Source organism: Vulpes vulpes, chromosome 1 (genome assembly GCF_048418805.1).
Source record: "Vulpes vulpes isolate BD-2025 chromosome 1, VulVul3, whole genome shotgun sequence".
Lineage (NCBI taxonomy): Eukaryota > Metazoa > Chordata > Mammalia > Carnivora > Canidae > Vulpes > Vulpes vulpes.
The window spans coordinates 185823791-185849799 of NC_132780.1; the positions used below are offsets into that span (position 1 = coordinate 185823791).

Below are 26009 nucleotides of genomic sequence, written 5' to 3' on the forward strand. Positions count from 1 at the left end.
TTTTGATTCCCCCAAAAGTCAACTACAAATAGCCCACTGTTGACTTGAAGCCATACAACTAACACAAATAGTTGAGTAACAGAGTTGTGTATTATATTTATTATATACTATATTATTACAATGACATTAATCTAGAGAAGAGAAAAATGTTAAACTCCTAAGGAAAATGCATTTACAGTACTATACTATCAAAAAAAAAAAAAAAAAAAACCACGTATAAGTGACCCACACAATTCAAACCTGTGTTGTTCAAAGGTTAACTGTATATAATACATTAGATAATGTACCCTTTACCAGTGCTTGTATTTCTCTGATACCTACCAAAATAAACATTAATATCTGAACATTTAAAATGTATAGTGGTATGTCCAGTACTGCTGCTGATTACCTTTGGCTTACCTCATAAGGCAGTTTATCAAAATATCCATTATTTGGCCCTTCCCTGAGGGCAGTACTGCTAAACTTTTGGCTAAGACTGTCCATGCCACAACCATCCTTTTCTTCATAGTCATCATCTTCTAGATCATTCATGTCAATAAGTGAAGTCTGGAGAGAAAGCACTGGCTTGTCCTTCGTACCATGTAACACGACTGCATCTAATTCAGTGTAATAATCCAGAAGAGAACTATTTACTTCCAGCCGTATGAGGTTTGTGGGAAAATTTATCTGCTTAATACAAGGTTTAAACTGGCGAGCCTGGGAAGCATTCACCTTCGTCGGTGTCTCTGACCAAAGAATCTCCCATCTGCCAAAGAAAGAAACTTACCTATAATACACTTTGGAATGAGATTTACTGTCATCTTGATATGGCCCCATGCCCAATATGTTACAGTGCGACGCACAAAGGTATTAAATAAGATGAACAGAATCAAACACAAGTACTGTTTTTAGTACATTAAAAAAAATAATTAATTAAATGTCATAGACCTTGAAAGAATGTGGACTACTTAAACTATTTTTATAATTTCCTAGAAAGTTCCTTTTGGCAAATTTCACACTGGTCAGTTAGAAAATGGCATAACTAGAGCTACATGAAGAACATCATTCAGAAAAAAAGAAACTCAAAGTCAAAACAAGACATATAGAATGAATAAAGCTCTGCTGTGTGCATATATCCTAACCCACCTAGACCGAGCACTTTGTTGCACCAGAGTCTCCTTTTCCAGCTTTTCCACTTCTGTTATCAGTGTCATACAAACTGAAAACATTTGCTATCTCTGATTTTCTTTTATCCAGTCATTAAGTTTTGTCAAATTTTTCATGAAGCTGTTGCTTTTATATGTTCTTCCTCTAAATTCCCATATTTTCTCTTTTAGTCATCTCTGTGTGTTCTGTTATCTAGCAAGTACCTAACACATATCAGGTAAATAACATTTTCTCCTACTTCTCCAAACTGAACCTTACTTTCCAGTCAGATTAATCATTATCTTCCAGATAATAAATTTATTTCCACCTTTGTATTTTTGCTCATGCTATCTCCCGACAATGAAATGCCCAATATGCAATTATCTGCCCATCTATTATTCTTCATGGCCCAACTCACATTCCATCTCTTCATATAAGTCTCCTTATAAAACTACTTTCCAAAATTATTTAAAGATTCTTCATAACATAGCATCGTTAGATATACAATATTCATATATATGTGTTATAAGTAACCATTTCTCTAATATTGTTTCCAGATATATCAGAGAAAATTAGAAACACAAAAAAATACTTCAATAAACATCTTTCCATTACTGATTACTTTAGTTAGCAGAATTTTTTTAATACAGATTTTATGTCAAAGACTAAGTGTTTTTAAGTCTCTCAATACAAACTGCTTTCAAAGTTTATGCCAATAGCATATAAGAATGACTACTGAGGGGTGACGGGGTGGCACAGTCATTTGAGCCCACAACTCTTCATTTCAGCTGGGGTCGTGATATCCAGGTGCTAACATTGAGCCCTGCTTTGGCTCTGTGCTCAGCTTGAGATTCTCCCTCCCTCTCCATCTTCCCCCTCCCCTCTCATACAGGCTCTCTCTCTCCCCCAAATAATGAATAAATCTTTAAAAAAAAAAAAAAGAATGACTACTGAAAGCATTATTTATCTTTGAAAATAATATGTAATTTCATGGTAAGTCTATCGCCATGGTACATAATTTATAATTCACTGATTATTAGTAACACTTAAAATGTTTCCATAAACTTACAAATCATATGAGTTTTTTTTTTTCTAATACATTGCCAGTTCATTTCCTTGGCCTGACCTATTAAGATTTAAGTAAACACTGATTACAGCAAGGCATTTAAGAAACTGAAATAGATAGAAGAGTGTGAATCAAAACTACAGAAGTCATCAACATGCACATACCCTAATGGTCTTTAGGCCAAGATGGCAGCAAGAGGGGCATACAGCATCATCCTGGAGAATGCAAAAGGAAAGTATAGTAATTTCTATCTTTAGGAATAAAAGCATATAGCAGAAGCTCATGGGAATATAAGGATATCACTAATCCTTATAGTAGGAACTTTTGGAATCACTAGAATCTTTATAACTACCTCGTATCTGCTACTGTTGCTGATTCTCTCCTGACAATGAGGAATAAAACCCATCAGACAAAAAGAAGGCTAGACCTAAGTACCCCATGAGCTTAACTGCAAAAATCTTGAGGGTTTCTAACAATAGAATTGATTTGAACACTCTTATGTAAATCTATGCAGTTAAATAGAGTTACCCATACAGGTACAAGGAACTGAGGTATGAATCATTTAAAACCATGTTGGTAAGGGAAAATGCATTCCTAATTTCAGACAGTATATTTCCAAGAATCATGAGGTAAATGGTTTCACTATTTGTAAATAGTAAACTATTACTACTTGTTGCCACAGTAAAATGACATTAGAGAATGTTAGAGGAATGTCCTGTGTCTAGGAAATAAGGACCAAATAGGACCCTGTGAAATAATTGCCCATACTGGTTTACAACACACATGCTCTAAACCAGTCTATTTTATTACTTAGCTTCAGTGGGGAGTTTTTATGAGGCTTAACAGAAACACTGAAAACGTGACGTAGAAATCACCTTTGCCAGGTCCTTTGCAATAAATAAATACACAACTAATGTGTTCTTCATGTTTATTTTGAACTGTATTATCATGTAAATTAATTATAAATTTACAAATGTAAGCTTAAAGAAAAGCACTGACTAGAGCAGAAATATTCTATTTTAATAAGGTTAATTATAATAAGGTAATTAATCTACTAAAGTCCTCACTATCTACCTTGCAAAATGCACAAAGTTAGATGATGCTTTAAATTGACTTCTTTAATCTTTCTAGTTTATTTAAACATACCAGGATTAATGCTATCATAACAACATTTTTGTGTCTTCTATGTAGCATGAATATTATATACTTACTTATACATATATCTGAAGTTGTAAATATGACAGCATACATAAAGAACAATATCAACATCATCAGTTTTTAGAAATATTTAAAAATATATCTAAATAGAAAAGCTGTCATGTATCTGAATTATTTATATTTTATTTTTTCTTGATAACCTGAAAAGTAACAAAAATTATAAAAAGAGAAAAAATTATTTTATAGGTCTGTGGCCTTCTGAATTAAACTAACATTAACTATAAGACCAATACAAATTGATCCTGAGGTGTCTACAGTAAAATGAATTATTTAAAATTTCCTAATAGAACTAGAATATATTATTTCAAAGTCAGAACGGGAAAGATATCTATTTTATTCAATAAGAGAATATGCCCATATTATTTTATTCTAGAAAACTAAAGTCAGAATCTTAAAATCTAGTCACTGAAAACAAGCAAGCAAATATACAAATGTACATGTGCACACATGTGGGTGTACACACACACACACACACTTTTCTGTGGGATGGCCCCAAGTCTCTTAATCCTCTAGACCCAGGGCAGTGTTAATGAAATTAAACTGCTTTAAGTCATGCTACTAAACTGTTTACTATATGTGCTCACACACACTCTCTACATGTATGTGGGACAAATCTGACAAACTCCAATGTCCTGTGTATTTTAAATCTACAGTATCACATATGTAAAATTCAGTTTGGAATTTCAAAAAAAAAATCCTTTCTTTTTAAAGATTGTATTTACTTATTTGACAGAGAGAGAGAGAGCGAGAGAGCACAGCAAGGGGAGTGGCAGAGGGAGCAGGAAAAGCAGGCTCCCTGCTGATCAGGGAGCCCAAAGCAGGGATCATAGGATCCTGGGGCCATGACCTGAGCTAAAGACAGACACCTAATAAAAAACTAAGCCACCCATGTGCCCGTGACCTCCCAGCACTTAATTCTGGGATGGTAACCAACAGCATTCTCTCCATCAGCCCACTTACTTCTCTGTTGGTTGCACTGAATGCCTACTATGTGTCCAGTTCTTAGAAACAAAGAAACAAATGTGATGTTGAACTATTGCTTCCCCATTGAGAGAGTTTCTCTAGGGCTCCCCAGAAGCAACTGGTAAATAGAGAAAGAGAGACATTCACCAATGGAAACCAGAGAAAGCAAGTTTTCCAGCGCATTTAGGTTGGAAGCCAGGCCCATGGATGCAAAAAACTTCTCTATAACCAAGATGTTGCCTGGTTAGTAAGCGTACCCAGTAGCCAGCACAAAGAAGGTTCTCTTGCCAACACTGTTCATTTCATCAGCTGGAAGGAAAGAGACAGAAGAGGAACACCAACAGAAACAAAAGAAAAGTATTTCCATAGTACACCTACTCACTCCCTGCCTCCCAGCCCATCTCTAATTGGAACTGACTAGCATCTGCTTTAACAAAATTATGTTTCTTGGCCTACAAAGTCAGGACTAGACCATGACCAATTTGTGAAATTGTTGCTTAAGCAACTTCCTTTGGCAGCAAATTCCCTCTGTGACAGCCACTTTTTCTCTCCCTGCTTTCTCTGACTTCAGTATTATATAATTAAGTGCTTTCACACTCAAAAATCCATAACACTAAGTTTTATCCCCAAATAACTTTATTCCAATCAGTTCCTTTAATATGACCTCATTTTATTGTTTTCTTTCTCCTCTTTTCCTGTCTCCTTCCAATGTGTAACCCTGTGCTAGCCTAACTTCTGACTCTTACACAAGCATACATTAAGATCTTATCCTCAGGGCCAGGACATGTATACTATCTATTTTCTTTTCTCTTAATCGGGCACTAGGCAAGAAGTCAGGAGACTGTGAGATCTTATAGAATTACCTGTAACTTGTCTGCTTCACTTACTGAACAAAAAAATGCAACCAGACAAAATAGGGAAAGATTGGTTTTAAATTTTGAATGCTCTGGGACTACAAGTCCATTTCCTGCAAACAAATTCCTAAGCCACTCCAACACACTCTCTCGTTTGCTAACTCTTAAGGTGGGCATAAAACCATGTGCTCAATTAAAATCACAGGCAGTACAGTCCAATGGTTCCCAAACAACTGTGTGTGGCAGTGTTCCACGACTAAATGTGAAAAATAAGGAACGTATTGGTATACATGAAAATATGCATACGTATACATGTAAAATTGCCAACCATTCTTTAAGATCTGATCTAGCCAATTTCCCACTATAAACTGAGGTTTCTTTTATGAAGTGATGGTGACGATAAATTATGTTAGTATTTCATTTGTTTGTCTTTTTGTGTGTACTCGTTTAGCAATGTAAATAATCTGACAACCTATATCAGTTCTCTAATTTTTATTATTATTATTATGTTCACTAGTTTATGATAGCCAACTTTCTCTACTGTACTCCACTCAAACCTCCTGGTCAGTTCTGTGGGCCCACCCTCCACATCTCCTTGCTTTGCTGCTAAGGGCTTCCACCTACATACAGCCTTCTTCAGAGAACTACTTGGGCTCCTAGAGCCTCTTCATCCAGAGGGTGGCATGTTCCTGGAAGATCCCCATTCCCCATTCTCCTTCCCACTCCCCCAGCCCACAGTCCAAAAGAGACGGGTACAGAAGTGTAAGAGCCCAGCTCCCTGGCAACCTTTCCTCCAGGCTAGCTGGGACTTCTTCCCTTCCCTACAGCGCTCACCCCACTCTCTTACTGGTTCCAGGAGCCTTTTCATGGCAAATCACTTGTGAAACAACCTTCTCAAGGTCTGTTTCTGGGATACTGGTTCCAAAAGCCCTGGGATTCCCAAAGTCTAGAAACCAGTCATCTAAATCTTAAGAATGGCACTTCCATGTTTGTGGCCCTTCTCCAGCTTGTTCTCTACACTCAAACCTTTCTCACTTCTTTAAACACCAAGACCTCACCTCATGATTTCATCTTTTTTGCACGTGTTCTTCTCCCTCCACCTTTCCCACCCAAACTAAAGCTTCACTCAACTTTCAGGTCTCAGTTAAGTCACTTCCTCAGGGAAGGCTTGTCTGAGGCCCACGGATTAGGTTTTCCCTCCACCAGCACACTTTCCCTGTGATCTCCCAGTCTTCTTCCAGGCTGGCCTATAAAGCTCAAAGAACAAGAGCCATGTTTGTCTGGTTCTTTGTTCCATTCCCAGCAGTGAACTGACAGAGAAGGTGTTTGGTGTTTCTGACTGCTTAAAGAAATTCACCAAATATTAACAGTTACTGAACCTGGGAAGAATTGGGGGGGGGGGGGGTTTGTGTGTATTTTCTTTCTTGATCTTTTATAACAAGCTTTTTTAAAACAATGAAATATCTATTGATCTCATAATCAGTAAAATTTAAAAGTCCCTTTTCTTATCCTGCAATAATATATATTAGTTAGATTCTTTTTCTCTTAAAATTTGATGGTATTTTCCATGGAATATAGCTAAAAATCAGTTAAGCAAATTAGATATACTCTGTAAATAAAGTTGTCGCTTTAATTAAACCATATACTACAACTCTCAGCTAGGAATCCAAGAGCATGATTTATACTTAAAATCAGTTATGCAGACATTAGGGTTTAGATTAAAGATATTACATGTTTCATAGATCTCATTCCCAAATTTGACTAGTTTTTTAAGGCAAAAAGTGTGTAAATTTGTCATTAGAAGACAAAGAATGACAGAATCTAATAAAACAATTTTCTCGTAAGAAAGGATCCTGCCCAAAGCACCTTTTCTCTCAGAAAAAAACAAACAAAACAAAAAACAAAAAAAAAAAACACCAAAAATCTGTATATTAAAGGATGCTAGTTTTCTGGTTTTTTAAAGAATAGATTCATTAATACTATTATGCAAGATAAATTATCAAGGACATTCTGAAAAGAACGAGTAAAGATTATTCCAGCAGTTTCCAGCTTGAGCTGAGCTGTACTCTGCAAATGTTTCCTGACCCTGGGGAGTTATACTCCCTTAATGTTGAAGGCACAAAGGACTTCAGGGAAGCAGTGTATCAGGTGGTAACTGATCCTGTCCCCACTCCTCTTCCAGTGGCAGCTGGGGACTCACAGTTTAACATGTGCCCACCAACGGCTCTGGGGTTAGAATAAGCTCAAAAGCACAGGGCTTTTTGTCTATTTTGTTCATTGTTCACTGATGTATCTCCAATACCCAAATCAATGCTTAGCACATGGTGGACACACATGTATTTTAATGAATGAATGAATTAGTAAAGTGATAGATCTAAAAACTGGTATCAACAAATAATAAAAAAATGAGCAAATAACATGATCAGATAGTTCAAGGAGAAGGAAACATAAATGGCTCTTAAACATGAAAGCATATTCAGCCTTAGAGATAACAATAGTCTTTTAACTTAAGGTTTACATGAGATAATATTTTCACCTATCAAAATGACAAAAATATTAAAATTTATCAACATATTCTATAGGTGAGGCTTGGACAAAACATGTATGCATAAAAAATGCTAGCAGGAATATAAATAAGCAGAGCTTCTTTGAAGAGAAATTTGGCACTATATATCAAAATTACAAATACATAGACCCCTTGGCCCAGCAACTCTTTTGGGAACCCAACCCACACACGTGTGAACTGATTCATGACAAACAAGGTTATTCATTGCATTAATGTTCATAGTAGCAAAAGTATGGGAAAACTAAGTACCCATCAAAAGGAAACTGTTAATAAGTTGGGATACATATACACTGTGCATTACTTGCAACCACAGAAAAGAATGAGGGACCTCTCTTTGCACTTACATAGAAAGATACAGTATACTCTACTAAATGAAACAAGATATAGAATGACATGAATAGTATGCTTATTTTTGCATATAAAGAAAATAAAAATATATTTGTATTTGCTTATACCTGCATAAAGAAACTGTAAAAAAAAAAATAAGTGGATAAAAGCGGTTTGGGGTCATTGGCATATGGAGAAGAGAGAACATACAAGACTGCATTATGTACTTTTTAGATTATTGAACCATGTGAATATACTACCAGGTCAATGATTATATTCTTTGAAAAAGAAGAGGCTGAACTACAAAAAAAAAAAAAAAAGAGAGAGAAAAAGAGACAGAACAAGGCACTGCTACCCAAATTTATATAAATAAATAGGCTTTTAGAAAGAATGCATGAATTTCTGAAAGCAACATTTGTTTTTAAATGAATATGCTTGTTACAAAGATATTCCCCTAACATTAAAGCTAATTCCCTAAGTACCCTCCCTAAAACAATCACTTTATAGATCTACTTTGAGTTACTCACTGTATGTGAAAGCAATAACATGGTGCTTGTTTGAAAATATGTACAGGTCATACTTCCTACTAACTTCACAGATTTGCCCACATCCTAATTAGTACAAATCACATTTTCTTTATAGTAAATTGTGACACACAAATCTCACCATCTATGAACATTAAGGTACAAGGTGTAAAGAATGCATTACATCTTTAAACATGTGGTCTTTCTTTCCCTATTAGAAAATCAAGGAAAATTTTAAAAATCCAATTTGTCTAAACTACTTAAATTACTTAAAAGAATACAAAAAGACTTCTAATAGTAAAACAACCAAAGCCGTTCAGCCATATACCATGGTCATTAAAAAAAAATGAGTCTTACCTTACTTCAGCTGGTGGAATTGGGGAATAGGGATTTGCAGAACAAGCCAGAATTCTAATGACTGCTCCAGGATGATAGGTTTCCAGAACATGAACGGCTGTTGGATACACCTGTTGTTCAAAAGTAAGTTCCACGTAGTCTTGGCTTTGAAAATTAGGCGGTGTCCTCTTGAACGGCAAGGAAGCACTAGGACACTGATCCCACCACGTTCCATAAGTTCGAAATACAGCTGTCTGAGTGAAGTCACCAGAACTTGGAAATACATTTGGTGCACCTGCCAAATTCCACATGGTATAGGACATACTATTCTCACTTCCATAATGGGAACTGAAATCCACTACTTCTTTGGCATACTGGACCACCTCTGCGTTGAGAGGGGAAGTCCGGCTGTTTGATTCTATAGTTCTATGGCTGTTCATCATTTCTCCTCTTGCAGCTGTCCTGGCTCGGCGCCGAAGGCATATATAATAAAACATAGTCAGAACTGTTAACATGGGAAAGACTGGTGACATCTAGGTGTGAATTATGAAGCTTCAAAAGGTCAGGTGTCCTCAGTAAGACGCATGAACTCTTTGAAGGATGTTCTAAAAAAATGAATGGCTTGGTAAAGTAAAATTATTTAAATATGCAGAAAAATGCATGGATAAGGTAATAATCAAGTTTTTCCCCCAATATAATCCCCCAGAATGAAACTGAAAAAGCAAAATTCATTGTAAATATAAATCTCTGGTACAATTTATCAAATAAATTTTCAAGAAACCTAAATATCGAAAATGTATACAATTTTATGCTATATGGGAAGCGAAACTGGTAATATAAGGCAATGGAAAGTATATGACCCAAAAAAACCCTATTTTATACAAAATTATAAGTATCTTTCAGAAAACACTAAAATCCTTGAACTTTTAAAATGAAAATCATTTCAAAAATATGGCCAACCACTAAAACACTACTGTAAATCCAAAAGAACCTTAAGGCATTTTATAACTTCACATTTTAACAAATGATGCCCTATTGTTAATTATTACTCACCTCCAAACATGCTAAGTATAGATTTCACATTATGGGAATATAGTTTTCTGGAGCTGACAGTTAATCCAGACCAACTAAATTAACTGCCTTACACATCACAGATCACCAGACAGTGTTTAATTTATAACTCTTAGCAGTATTTGTTAGGGCTTTCCATGGCTGGCTGGCATCTGGTTTGCTGCCAGATACTCTTAGAAATCACTCACCCCAGAGAGAATGGTCACAGGATACACACAGGAAATGCAAAAGTTGGCATTCATCCATGTGGCCTGAAATCTGCATGCTGATTTCAGGTTCAAATGTTGAAATGTCACATTCTTTTACCTATAAGACAACAGTTTTAGAAGATATTTTTATTTCCAACTTAGGAAGTCAAATATCCCAAAAGGATTATAGATCACCTTTTAGATAAACAGATAAACACAGATAAACAGCTACTTGTTAAGCAGAACTTTCAAATTGAACAGGTCACATATTTCTGACTTTGGGGACAATTCTGAATTACTACTATAATTTTAAAATTTCATGATGAAATGTCATAAAAACGTCATAATGACCCCTTTCTATATAAACAACACAAACCTATAGCTTATGGATCCAAGTGTGTGGGCAGACATATATTGTAGGGACCAAACAGTATTGTTGATCTCATTGTTTTATTATTTATTTATTTTAATTTATTTATTTGTGACACACACACTCAGAGAGACAGAGGCAGAGACACAGGCAGAGGGAGAAGCAGGCTCCACGCAGGGAGCCCAATGTGGGACTCGATCCCAGGTCTCCAGGATCACGCCCTGGGCTGAAGGCAGTGCTAAACCGCTGAGCCACCCAGGCTGCCCTATTTTTTATTTTTAAAAAATTTCTGAGTACAGTTGACACACAACATTACATTAGGTTCAGGTGTACAACATAATGATTTAATATCTCGACACATTATGCTATGTTCACCACAAGTGCAGCTACCATCTGTCACCATACAACCCTATTACAATATCATTGATTACATTGCCTACGCTGTGACTTTTATTCCCACGACTTATTCATTCCATAACTGGAAGCCCATGTCTCTCACTCCTCACTCATTCTACCTATTCCCTACCCCCTTTTCTTCTGGCAAATATCAGTGTTTTCTGTATTTATAAGTCTGATTGTTTTTTTCATTTTTTAGATTCCACATATAAGTGGAATTATAAGGTATTTGTCTTTCTCTAATTTCAATTAGCATAATGTGCTCTAGGTCCCACCATGTTATCACTGTACATGGCAAGGTCTCATCCTTTTTTATGGCCATATAATATTCCTGTGTGTGTGTGTGTGTGTTTACTTTATAGATTTCTCTATCGATGGACACTTGTTGCTTCTATATCTTGGCTATTGTAAATAATGCTGCAAAGAACATAGGAGTATGCATCTTTTTGTGTGTTTCTGCTTTCTTTGGGTAAATACCCAGTAGTGAAATTAACTGGATCATATGGTATTTCTATTTTTAATTTTTTGAGGAACCTCTATACTGTTTTCCTCAGGGGCTGTACCAATTAGATTCCCACCACCAGGGCACAAGGGTCTCTTTCCACATCCTCACCAACACTTGTTATTTCTTGTCTTTTTGATTTTAGCCATTCTGACAGGTGTCAGGTAATATCTCACTGTGGTTTTGATTTGCATTTCCCTGATGAGCAGTGATGTTGAGCATCTTTTCATGTGTCTGTTGGCCATCTGTGTATCTTCTTCAAAAAAGTGTCTTTTCAGGTCCTCTGCCCATTTTTTAATCAGACTGTTTCTTGAAGGCAGGATCTAGCCAAAGATCTTCAATTCTCAAAGTGTTCAGTATGTGGTAGGCACATAATAGTTGATGTGTTGATAGAAAGGTGATGAACAAATAAAAAACACTATAAAAGTCTTAAATAATTTAGGATTATATAACAGCATTCTTGTGCCTCTTAATCCCAGCCAAATTCAAACACACTGAAATGCTTGACAAAACATAACCAGTGAAAACAGTAAATAAAGAACTGAGCTTGAAACAAGTGAGGAAAATCCACAGTTATAAGAAACAAAGGAAAGTCAAAGTGCAGAGCAGGAGCTGAAGTTAATACAACTCCTGGAATCAGGTATAGATAGATAGGCCTTAATGGTTACAAGGGGACTTTCTAACATCCATGCAAAAAGGTTATTTCAAGCCATAGGTCACATGTGGAAAGAGCTTCATAAAGCCAAAAAATCAGGAAAGATTGATTATCCTATCTATGAAACCAGGAATGTGAAAACTTAACTCATTGCCCAGGAAGCCTAAGGAGACATGACATCAATTTAGATAATGGGGAAAAGTCACCAATGGGAAAACAGAATCCTATTAGGCATATATCATGCACAGAGCATGGACCTAAATTCAAACTACTTTCATATGAGATTTAGAATCTCCACCCCATCCCCAAGCCAAAAACATTTAAAAAGATAAAGTAGTCCTGAACTGGTAAAACTTTAGAACCTATTAGGGGTAGATACGAAACCTCTTTGCAGGGATACTTTCATGACACATGACACAAGACAGACTAAACCCTTACTAAAGATATATCACAGTAAAAACTCACAGACTACAAGAGAAAAGGAACCACGATAAAGGACACTCAGTAGGCAGACTCACGAAATGGAGGAACTTGCACCCCAGGAACAAGACATGATAGAACAGTCTGAACAAGACATTTTCTAGAAAAGAGTAACAAAATATGTATTAAAATAAATAAGGTGTTTCTGCAGCACACGTTCCTAGTGCTGATGTACCATGAATCAAGAATCAGATTCTCCTCAGGAAATAGAACACCAAGTGCTAAAGTACAGATCATGTTATAAGTGTGGGAAAGAAATAATCTAGTATATCACTTCTTTATTCAAATATTTCACCTACCACAAGTATAAATCTGTCACAAATTACCAATGCATTAATCTCAAATCTTTAATGTCAAAATTTAAAATGATACACCTTTTACCATATACACTTTATTTCAGAACAGGCCCGCAGGTATATTAACACGGGTAATTGCCCAAAGAATTTACTTGGTCCTTCTCTTTCTTAAAAGAAAAAGGATAAAATAAACTGCAAAACTGAAATTTAGGAAATAAAAAGCAATTTGTAAGCATCCAACTCAACTGACAGAAGACTGCCTATTTTACTCCTGGAAATCTTCAAGAGAAGGACAGAATTCCATTTGCCAAAGTGGATGGATGAGTTTGGCTTTATAATCTTTTTTTTTTTTTTTAAGATTTATTTATTTATTTGAAGGGGGCGATATGCGGGGGGTGGGGTAGAGGGAGAGAGAGTCCCAAGCAGGCTCTGCACAGAGCACAGAGCCAGAGCAGAGAGATGGAAGGGGGCCTCAATTCCATGACCCTGAGATCATGGCCTGAGCAGACACCAAGAGTGGGAAGCTCGACTGATTGTGCCACCCAAGCCCCCTGGCTATATAATCTTTGGACATCACTTCTCACTCCACAGTCTATGGCCTGCTTCAAGTAAGCTTTCACTTTCTTTATAAAACTGCATTTATCAGAAAGTAAAAATTTTGTAAAACCAAAGGAATACCTGCAAAACAAGATATCATCATTCGTGTGAACTTTCACAACCATTCTTGCCAAAAAGATGGAGACAAGTTGTGAATGTCAATTTTTTTTTGAAAGTCAAATTCTAATTGACATACCAAGCCATGGACTTTGTTTCCCAGCTAGCTTTTATTGTTATAACTTATGAGATAATATCAAAAGTAGCAAGAATGCCATACGAACAATATCATTTTTAAGCTGCGTTAGAGTTAAGCACAATTTTACACTGAAGCAACATATGTAAAAGTGAGTTATAAACTGTAAATGTATGTATTATATATTCAAACTTCTGCAGAGTAGAAGAGCAATATAAATGGATGCTTGATTTTTCCAACTATGAATAAAAAAATCATTATTTTTTGTAAGATAAAGCTAAAACTGACAAGTTTTTGAAAGAAGGAAAATCAATGTACAGTACACTGAACAAGCAAATATATTTATTCTTTTCCAGCAATACTGCTCAGAAAAATGTAATAAAGTTAAAAACTGTTTTTGAAAATAAACAAGGCATAGAAATATAAACAGGAAGTGTGCAAACCCACTGTTAACACCCTTCATTGATTCTCAACTCCTTTCCAATCAACTAAGATGACACTATAAAAGTGTTTGGGGGTGGGGTGGGGAAGAACATATGGAGGAGAAAGAATAGCTCACTCTACTTTTCCCTGGGAAATGAAGCTGAAAAGGGGAATAGAGCCATAGTCTCAGGACTCATGTGGGCAGCAACAGCCAATGTTGAAGTCCAAATTGTCCAAGTACTGTTTGGATTTTTGCCAAGGCATAGAGGCAATTTGTGATAACCAATGAATATCCCAATGGGCAATGAACCAAATGCAAAAGATACAATAACTACTTTATGAGGAGAATGGGATTCAAAGTCAAAATGACTTTTCCCACCTGGCGCAAATAAATAAGTATTAGCCTGGTACACTAAAGTGGTCCAAAGGGGTGATTGTAAAATATACCTTTCGAGAGATATGTTCTTTTTCAGTTCATTCAAAGGGCTACTTTACTTTTTAAAATCCTCACAACATATAAAAATACTGTTTTCCATTTAACAAAAAATCAGAATTAGAAATAGGGTGATTGTTATTTTATTAGCTGTCTAATCCAATTACTTATCAACAATGGCTATGAGGGGAAAAATTCTCCGCAACACACGGAACCTTTATACCAGCACAATCAAGGAATACAGAACAACAGTCATCTTAACTTCTATCCTGAGACTTTCATACTCCTTGGGAAACAACTTGCTCTACACGACATGATTTTATTATAATACAACTTTATTTTCAACTACATCTTTCATATTATAAAATGCTTAACAAAGTTAAATAATACAATTACAGAGCAAGCAATAACAGTGGAAACGAGAAATTAAGAGGTATAGGCAAGGGAGAACATATGTTTTCTACTGAGATTTGAAGTGAGATGGGGAGTCGATGAGGCGGAGAGAAGCAGGATGGCAGGAACTGCAGAGAAGACGGCTCCTGCTCCAGCACAGGAAAGAGGAGGAAGGAAAAGGACTTTCCATAAAATAAACAAAAGGAGGCCATCGGAATGAACTCGAGCCAGGACCACGCTAAGGCTAGGTTCACAGTGCGATGAAAGAACCTAGAAACAAGCTTACAACTCCAAGAGGATTCTCAACTTAAGGTGAAAAGATCTAGAAAAGGAAAAAGGACAGGCAACAAGGCATGGCCAGATACTGAAGGCAAGCCACAACACAGTCCTGTTGCAGAATGACCCACAGAGACAAGTCGCTGAAGTGAAGGGGAAAGACGAGGGCCTAGGCAGCTCCACAGCATCACACCAAACCTAACAGGGTTGCATAATGTGGTAAGAAATCAGTTAAAAAAAAAAAAAAAAAAAAAAAAAGGTCAAACCTGGTAATGTTCTCATTTCTGAATCCAGCTGAAACTGATCAAGAGACACTATTTTGAGGAAAGGACTTTTCTGGACAAGTCTAGGAATCAAGACATCAGTGAATGGAGAAAATATCAAGAAGGGAATTATATTTGAATCCAGTGCAAGAGCTGCCACTCACAACCGGCCTTCTTTCTTGGCCTGCCCCCTCACACACACACACACCACATGCTTTTAGGTCTCCTTCTGCCTGTCTGATAACTTCTCCCTGGGCCTTCTTCCTCTTCATTCTCAAATAGACAGAGGTACCATTAAGAGAAGGCTGTCTTTTGATAAAATGAGATCCAAGAATGTTCCAACTACCTTGGCACCTATCTTCTCCCCTTCCCTTCCACTTCTCCACACTCAGCACCCTTGCTGTAGAATATCTGCCTCACCCCAACCACACGTATGCTTGCACATCTCAGCATCTTCAAGTCTTCCACTGAGGCTGGGCTGCTGTCTGGAATGACTTGTTCTTTCCCACCTGGCACCCTCTTATTCATCCTTTAAGGTCAGGTCCAGACTTTGTCTACCACTCACTTTTTCTCTGCTCTTACACTCTTGTGTGCCATTTCTTACATGGTGAGAGATTTTTTTTCTATCCTAACAGACTATGAATTCCTCAAGTTCAGAGAATGTGACTTAATCATAACTAGACCCTTAGGGCTTAGCACATGCCAATATATGCTCAATAAGCATTTGTTCTGTTTTTTGAAGACTGGCAGAGAAGATGGCCAGAAATGAACACAGAAATGAAACCAGGGACTCTTCAAGATAAGAACACGTCGACCGAAAAATGAAGCAAAAAAAAATTCCATATCTTGATACAGAGCAAAAGAGGGGAAAAGTGGATAATAAAAACCGAAACACAATAGGTAAGAATCAAATGTATGACCTTCTTTGAAGCCATCCAATAAGGAATAGTATACATATTGAAATTTTACTGTTCAAAGAGAATGTAAAAAAGTAGTAACCTCCGTTAGTACAAAAGCAGCCCCTGAACACATAAAAGAGACTTGACCTTGGCTACAAAGAAACTCTGATTGAAATTAAAGAAAGATTCATGAAAGAGATGATTGGAGAGGTAAAAGGAAACTATTTTCTCAAATACAATGAATTTTTTTAACACTCCAAATCTATGTTAAGACCATAGAATGATTAAGAAGAACAGGAAAAACTATGAGTGGAAAAGAAGTTCTTAGAAAAAGTGATAACCTAGGAACAAGAGGGCAGAAGCCAGACAGGGAAGGCAATAATAAAGGAGCAAGGGTAAAAAGACAAGTTGATATGTTCTGGTATTAGAAGAGCTAGGGAGGAGCAAAGGCTGAGTGGTAGCAAAGCAGCTCTTTTTCTTCACAGTAATTATTTACATTTCAATGTACTATGTTAAAATAATGTACCACTGTCAGTAAGGAGACTATTGGAAGTGGAATATTACGATTTTACATGCATCTCTCCTCCTCTAAGTAATTTCTCCTCCAGTTAAAACACTTATTCTGATCACAGTTTTTATTCAACAAGACTCTGATATAGAATAAACTTCTTAACTGAACTATGCGTATGGACAGGGAAAATACAGCCTCCTAGCCTGCTTCAGAGCTTCTTGAAAATCCAGACAAATAGAGTAAAAAAAGGCAGTTGAACCACTCAGGAAGGAAAAACCTAAAGGCCAAGGAAAAATCCTGAAAACCAAAAAGACCAAGAGTACTTCTTTCTCTTCCAGGAATCAAAGTAGAACTCAAAAACAGAAGTATGGCAGCAGCAGGCATTTCCAAACTTCTGCTGAGTTCATGAACAAATGGTGAGGACCATGTTAAGAGAAGTGCATAAGAAATCAAGTCAAGAATAACCTTGTCAGAAAACAACGGAGAAGGGGAGCCTGGGTGGCTCAGTGGTTGAAGGTTTACCTTTGGCTCAGGTCATGATCCTGAGGTCCTGGGATACAGTCCCATATCGGCTCCCTCAGGGAGCCTGCTTCTCCCTCTGCCTGTGTCTCTGCTTCTCTATCTTGTGTGTCTCATGAATAAATAAATAAAATCTTTAAAAAAAAATTTAGATTTAAAATCAATTTAACCTAGAAATTGATGACGGTTAGTTCTCTCTCCTCTTTCCTAAACTTTCTTTAACAAGCATATCTTAAAAACAACAACAACAACAACAAGCACATCTTAACTTATGAAATATTTCATGAACTTTCTTTAGTAGAGAAATGAATCAAGGAGTCAATGTTTTCTTTTCTTTTAAAAAGCAGAGCTGTAGGGAAAGATGTTTGGTGATTTAACACAGTGGACCTGAAAACCCTCTTCCTGCCCAAAGCACCATCTCACAAAGTGACAAGGAAGGACGTGTTTCTAATAACACAGGTATGATATATAAAGTACTTTAGATAAGCTGCCACCATGCCATATTATCTTTATTTTTATCTTTTATTCTCTTGTTAATGATGGGTAAGAATAAATCATCTGAATGGGAAGAACTGTGAATTTAGAATAACCCTAAAACTTTGGCAGAATCACAATGTATTATTTAATTAGAATCTAAAATATTAGGGATATTTGGCTAAGGGCAATTTAAATGGACTCACTGAAGAGAGGAAAAAAAAAATCTCTCTAGCTACTAAAACCATAAAGTATACTGAATTTACTTTATTCAAAACTAACTATACATTTTTGGACAGTAAAATAGAGCATTTTACCTAATAGAAATATATTGAATTTATACTCAGCCTTCCTAACAAAAATCCAATTAAAAGATCATAGGTACATCACAGCTAACCATTCATACTAAAAGAGCAATTAACTAAAATGTTGTAGTACTGCTAAATTAACTTTAGTGTGCAATTCACATTCCAAAAAAAAAAAAATTAGTATATAGTTTAATGAGTTTTGACAAAGATATATACCAATGCGATCACCTCCAAAACTGAAAATAGAGAATATTTCCATCAGCCCAAAAGGTTCACTGCCGCCCCCTCCCAATCATCCAGCCACTTCTTGCACCAGATAACAAGAAGTTTATATAACTATAAATCAGACTGTACTTTACTCTAGAGTTACATATAAGTGAAATAATATGTATGTGTCCTTTTGTGTCTAGGTTATTTTGCACAGCCTATCTTTATCCCTGTTGTTATGTATATTCATGGTTTGTTCCTTTTTATTGTTGAATCATATTCATGATACAGACATACCCATTCGCCTGTTTATAAACATTTGGGTTGTTTCTTGTGCCAAAATGTTTCTAAAATGTCTGCAACATTTTACATTTCCATCAGCAATATATGAAAATTCTAGTCGTTCCACATCTTCATCAACAGTTAACATCATCAGTCTTGAGCCGTTCCATCGGGTGGGTAGTAAATATCAATTGACTAGTAATGATGTGGAGCATTTTTTCATGTCTTTATTTGCCATTTGTATCTCCTTTAGTGAAATGTATATTTTGCCCATTTTTAAAAATCAGGTTTTTTTGTTTTCTTATTATTGAGTTGTAAGAGTTCTCTGCACATTCTACATACAAGGTTTTTATCAGATAAATGTTTTACAAACATTTTCTCCCAGTCTGTGCCTGGCTTTTCATCTGTTTGATAATACCGTTTTTTTTTTCTTTTTTTAAGATTTTTAAAATTTATTCATGAGAGACACAGAGAGAGAGGCAGAGACACAGGCAGAGGGAGAAGCATTCTCTCCATGTAGGGAGTCCAATGTGGGACTCGATCCCAGGACTCCAGGATTACGCCATGGGCTAAAGGCAGACACTCAACCACTCAGCCACCTAGGCATCCCTATTTGATAATATCTTTTAAAGAAAAACCTTTTCAATTTTTATTAAGTCCAATTTATCATTTTTTCCCTTTATAGCATATTTTTGGGTATCCTAGCAAACATTTTACTTGAGAGCAACGTCAAGCATAATTTCAAAAGGGTAACTCTGGGACAGGTAATATTTAATATCTTAAACCTGGAACGAGTTAATTACAGATTAATGAAATTTTAAGATGATACCAAATTGGATGTTGCAAATACTTCTGGTGGGAATACAAAATGGTATAGCCACTTTTGAAAACTTTGGCAGTTTATTATAAAGCTCAACATACCCTTACCAAGCCATCCAGCATTCTCACTCCTATATTACTTGTCCAAGTGTATTGAAAATCTATTTTCAAACAAAAACCCATATACAAATGTTTATTTATTCATAATCACTCCAACCTGGAAACATCCAAGATGTCCTTCAACAGGTGAAAGGATAAACCATCATACATCTATCCATACAATGAACCACTGATTCAGCAAATAGCACGGATGAATCTTAAAATGATTTTGTAAGTGAAAGAAGCTACAACTAAAGGCTACATATTGTATAACTTCATTTATATGATACTCTAGAAAAGACAAAACTATAGGGAAGGCAAACAGATCAGGGATTGCCAGGAAGTCAAAGGAAAAGATGGGTTAACTCCAATGACTACAAAGGGTCCATACAAAGGAATTCCTAGGGTGATAGGACTATCCTGTATGCTGTTGATTGCAGTCTTTGTTTTGGACCAAACAAAATCAAGCTAGAGATTTAATATCCCCACATTAGCCTATTTATGGTCCTACTTCATTAGTCTGTTCTTGAGCAGCATACTCTGAAAGATATCTATTAGTTGACATGTCCTGCCCATTCATTGTGTCTAGGACAAAGCCTGATCACAGAGACTCTTCCACTCACCTGGCTTTAGGGAACTACCTTTCTAGAAGAGAGAACAGTCACCTTCATGACTTCACAGAGATTCCCAACCAGGAACAAATCAGCCAACATAGATCTGCATTTATAGGTAGGCATAGAATTATCCATCTTAAAGACAAAGAAATAAGTTGGGCAATTAGAGCAAATGGTCTCCAATAAAAGTTAATAAACAATAGAAGAGTAGTTTTAAAATTATAATTGTTATCTTTAGTGTGAATTAATAGAGTATAGAATTCATAAAACAAGTAGAAACTAATTTAAAAACATTTTAAGGTCTTTGAAATTAAAAACATGGTGGCTGCAGTAAATTAAAATTTTAAATGAAAAAATAAGTGACTTAGAACACAGATGCAAGAAACCTAATGCCTATATAAATGCAAGAGACTGAAGCTGATGGAAATTCAAGGAAATGCTAGAAGATAATGTATATTTCAGGAATTCTAAAGAAAAAACCTGACTCAAACTGTTATTCACATAGGAAAAACAACACAATGAAAAATATTTTTGGACATACAAACATACTTCCCAAATTCTTCTTAAAAAATATCTTGAAGAGGGATCCCTGGGTGGCGCAGCAGTTTAGCGCCTGCCTTTGGCCCAGGGCGCGATCCTGGAGACCCGGGATCGAATCCCACATCGGGCTCCCGGTGCATGGAGCCTGCTTCTCCCTCTGCCTATGTCTCTGCCTCTCTCTCTCTCTCTCTCTCTGTGACTATCATAAATAAATAAAAATTTTAAAAAAAAAGAAATATCTTGAAGAAAGTATTCCAGTCAAAAAACAAAGGAATTAAAATAAATTATTTTTTAAAAGGAAAGACGTAATATTCAAGTAACTAGTGACCTTACAGTCAAATTTAAATCTTTACACATATAGTACTGGTGAAGATGAAAAAGATGGGGGTGGGGGGTGTGGGGTTGGGGGGAGGGAACATATGTAAAAAAGAAATCAATCAATAAACCTAAAGAATGTAGGGAAGGCAAGGAGTCACTACTGAATGGAGGTATAAGGGAAATAGTTATAGATGATTTTAGAATTTCTGAAATTGCAAGGAAGAGGAAAAAAAGGAAAATATGAATAGGTTAAATTTTCCTATTAAAAGATAAAGCCTTTTGCACAAGGATCTTTGTAATGAAACTGTTCTATATTTTGGCCAAGGTAGTGGTCACAAGATCTACATAAAATTATCTTAGCAAAGAATTAAATGCAAACACACACAAGCACATGTAAAAGTCATGAAATCTGGATAAGGTCTGTAGATTGTACCAATGTCAATTTCCTGGGTAAAATACTGTACTGTGTAGTTTTATGCAAGATGTTATTACAAGAGAAACTAGGTGAAGGATACATAGGATTTCTCTATATTCTCTCTTATAATGGCATGTGAATCTATAATTCTTTTTTTTTTTTTTTTTTTTTTCCTTCAGAGGATGGAAGGGACAGAGAGGAAGAGAGAGACTATTAAGGAGGCTCCACACTCAGCAGAGAGCCCAACAAGGGCCTTGATCTCATGACCCTAAGGTCAGGACCTGAGCTGAAATCAGGAGTCAGACGCTTAAATGACTGAGCCACCCAGGGACCCCTCGATAATTATCTTTCTAAAAAAAGTTTTAAAATGAAAAAAAAAAAAAAAACCCAAAGACAAACTTTCAATTTAGGAGGAGGGAAGACTAGAATGAGAAATAAAGGTCCAGGTATATGATGTTTGATGTTTACAAGAGGCAAGTAAAATGATGTAGAATGACTAAAATTAAAAATATGGGCAATAAAGATCTGATATACACAAAATGATAGAGATGGCAAGAGTAATATCAGACAGTATAGACTCCAAGGCAAAAATTAAGCATGGCAAAATGGTATATTATATTTTGTAAGAATAAAATCCAAATAATTACACATAGGATGAATTCAACCAAATTCATAGTCACAGTAGGAAACCAACATATTTTGCTTACTGATTTGTCAGTTTTGAGGAAATAAATAATGTAGTATAATAAGTGTGTCAGGGAAAACAACAGGGAAAGGATGGCTTATCAAAATTAATGTTTTAGAAAAATATCCAGACATTTAGTAAAATAATTTAGAATATTACCATAGCAACCGTTTTTAATCTAAATTTATGATACAAAATATGAAATTAAGAGAATATGTACAAAGTATTTTAATAATCCTGAGGTGAAAACTTAAGAGGTATAAAGGAAGAGAATAATAGGACAACATTAATATTATAAAAATTTCTGTAAAGTTCCCAGAAACAGCATTAAAACAATAGACCATGAAAAAGAAATACTATTAAATGGTGTACCAAGTCACTAATAGTCACTAACAACACATAAAGAGCCATTACAACCAATAAGAAAAAGATACACTTCAATAGAAAACTGAGAAGATGAACACATAAGTTAAAAAAGAAATGACTGATAAACATTTACAGATTTTTAACTCTATCAATAGAAATGTAAAATCAAAACAGTAAAAACATAGCATTTTTCATCCATAAAATTTCTAAAAATGTAAGAAATGATTGTATCATGTTGATACAATTCTTGACAGGTCTCTCATGTTTCTGCACATCTTATAAGCAGGGGGCACTGATAGCCTTTGTTCCAGACTATCTTTTCAAGGATGTCTAAATAGCAAACATCCATGGTAGATAAAGAGAGATTTCCCATTAGAGTAATGGGCAAGTCTGTAGCATTATAAATATAATGCCTCTCTGTAGGGAAAAGGTTAAGCAAGTTCACTTGCAGCCCTCTATGAACGATTCAGGTTCTCCAAACTCAGGGTTCCTATCCTGTAATCTACTGTGTGTGCTGGAGTCATCTTGTCCTTATCACATCACCCAGAAGAAATTGGAGTTCAAGCAAGCAGCATAAGAAAATGATGATACTCTGGCTACCGCTGTTGCTGTGCTTTGTCTCTGGCCCAAGAATTTCATGTCTTCTGCCAGTGTCCATGAAACTGTTGGCTTACAAGTAGGGTTAAATCTCAAGATCTGTGACAATTCTTGGCAATGATATGGGAGTGGCAGCATTCTTATAAAGTGTAAAAATTGACTCAAGTCACTCAAATTTTACATTTGAAAAGCAATATGGCACGATCTATCATTATTTAAAATATATATAGCCTTTGACCCAGCAATTACATGTCTAAGCATTTACACCAAGGAAATAAGCAAATGTGCAAATAGATAAATACAAAAATGATCCCTGCAGTTTGTCTGTAATAGAAATAAATTTGAAATGGCTTAAATATCAATAGGGAATCAGTTAAACACGTTTTAGGTTATTCCTACACTGAAATACCAAAAAAGACCTTTAAAAAACAATTTTCTATGTGCTGATACTGAAAGATGCTCATCAATTATTACTAACTGGAAGCTATAGAAAATTACATAGAGTACACCGTCATTTATGAAACAAATGGAGATTTGTACACACGTATTTCTAGTCTCTGAAAGGAGAACAAATGATTAATGATGATCTCTGAGAAATTAGGTGAGATAGGTGGGCACACAACACTAACTTTCTCCTTTGGCTACTTCTGTATTACCTGTTTTTTTTTTTTTTTTTTGAAGAATGTATACATTTTATAATGTAATAAAGTTTCTAAGTATCTGTTAAGTTTTTACACCTAAGACGTACAGTTAGGATAGTAAAATACAAATGGACAAGGGGTTGTCCTGGATGTTACTTCTACCTGCATTTATTCCTCAGAGCTGCTGAAACCACGTACAGAAAGTCCTGAGTCATGGCTGAGGAGAGCCTACACTTCTGAACAACACAACGCAAAGCTAAAAGACCTGCCGATTGTGAACAGCTGCTTTTCTACATACAACTCTAAGGAGCAACTCTATGCGGCACCAGTTCTGAGGTATCAAAAGAAGGAATTTACTTAGCAATGGTTAATGATTCAACGTACCATGAAATAGGTTACCCAAAAGTAAGTAATAATAATTTCAAGAATAGTGAAGAAACTTTAAAGGGGGGCAGGGCACCTGGGTGACTCAGTAGGTTGAGCGAGCAATTCTTGATTTTGGCTCAGATCTCAGGGTTTTGGGAATCCAGCCCTGGTTTTAGGCTCTGCCCTCAGTGTAGAGTCTGCTTGAATTTTCTCTCTCTCTCTCCCTCTGCCCCTTATTTATTTATTTAGAGCGCTGCTCCCACAATAAATAAATAGATAGATAGATAGATAAATTCTTTTAAAATAAAGGGGGCATATAAAAAAGGAAATCAATTTAACCCCACGAAGTGTCGTCATTCCAAAAATATTTAGTGGTCAACAATATGCCAGAGCGCTGCTCCCACAATAAATAAATAAATAAATAAATAAATAAATAAATAAATAAATAAATAAATAAATTCTTTTAAAATAAAGGGGGTATATAAAAAAAAGGAAATCAATTTAACCCCACTAAGTGTCATCATTCCAAAAATATTTAGTGGTCAACAATAGGCCAGACACTGCTTGAATCACTAGACATTAAACACACTGTAAAGCTAGAGTAAGAAAAGCAGCATGGGATCAGTACAGGAAGCCAGAGATCACGATACAAGAGTTCAGAAAACATCCTTAGAACACACAAGAATGAGGAAGGACCTTGGATAAATAAAGTATTTGATATCAGCTGGGAAAAACAGAATCCTACAAATGATGATGGGGTCCATGGCTCACAATTTTGGGTGGGGAAGCGCCTTACTTCCTTTTTCACGCTAAATTATACGTGAGGCAAGTTAAAGAGTTTTAGATGATGACTAAGTTCATTAAAAGTACTAGAACAGGGGATCCCTGGGTGGCTCAGAGGTTTAGCGCCGCCTTTGGCCCAGGGCGTGACCCCGGAGACCCGGGATCGAGTCCCACGTTGGGCTCCCGGCATGGAGCCTGCCTCTCCCTCTGCCTGTGTCTCTGCCTCTCTGTGTGTGTCTATGATGAATAAATAAAATCTTTAAAAAAATAAAAATTTAAAAGTACTAGAAGAAAACACGTGGATACATATATATTTGCAGTTCTCCAAGGCTACAGCTCCATGAAGTTAAACCAGCATGTTGATCCCAGGGAATTTAAGAGCACGAGGCAGAGACTAAGACGGCAGAGAACAAGGGGACAGTTTTTGCTGACTATATTTGAAAGTAAACGACAGCAGTTAGCAATATTTTAAGATGCCACGGTGAGAGGAGCACTATCATTGCATTACTCGATCCCGGCGTTACAGAGAAGAAAGTTAACCATTTCACATGATTTCTGATTTTTCAACTCCGTAAAACCGGGAGAGAAGCGCCGGAAGTTGAAGGGCTCAGAAAAGCCAACATCGGAGCTTAAAAAGTTGGTACTCAAAAAAAAAAAAAAAAAAAAAAAAAGAGGTATGAAAAGAAGAATCCAACCCGATGGGCAATCCGAGAGTGCCCACCAGGGTGATGACGCACATCGTGTCTTGCCCCCAGGACCGTAAAAGAGCTGAGGAGCTGCAGGATCGGGGGTGCATTAGGAAAATCTCCCTCTACAGAGGCATTCAGTGAGCTCTTTAAGGGATACAGCGTGCCTGAACCCGAGGAACTGCACGCCAGGAAGCAGGAAGCAGGAAAGGCAGCTGCTGTCCTCCAAGCGGGACAATCAGCATCACCGCACCTGGTGTCAGATCCTCCAGGGCCAGGTGCCAAGCACGGCGTCCCGTCAACGCCGCTACCTGACCACAGGCTTAGTAATCACCTTGACCTTCTATTTATTCGCAAATCCCGAT

General features: G+C 36.3%; 1 protein-coding gene across 2 annotated transcripts in view; it reads right to left on the reverse strand.

Annotated features, from left to right (window-relative positions):
* FBXL4 (F-box and leucine rich repeat protein 4) overlaps positions 1-26009 on the reverse strand; it is a 78585-nt gene that overhangs the window by 51786 nt on the left and 790 nt on the right. Inside the window, exons 2-5 of one of the 2 annotated variants that reach the window (XM_072737829.1) lie at positions 20257-20382; positions 10239-10356; positions 9001-9584; positions 400-745 (exon numbers count right to left, since the gene is read on the reverse strand). In XM_072737829.1, coding sequence (XP_072593930.1) covers positions 400-745; positions 9001-9512 — 858 coding nt within the window. In that variant the 5' untranslated portion in view covers positions 9513-9584; positions 10239-10356; positions 20257-20382. The remainder of the gene's footprint in view (positions 1-399; positions 746-9000; positions 9585-10238; positions 10357-20256; positions 20383-26009) is intronic. The other variant, XM_072737840.1, reaches the window with a different exon arrangement.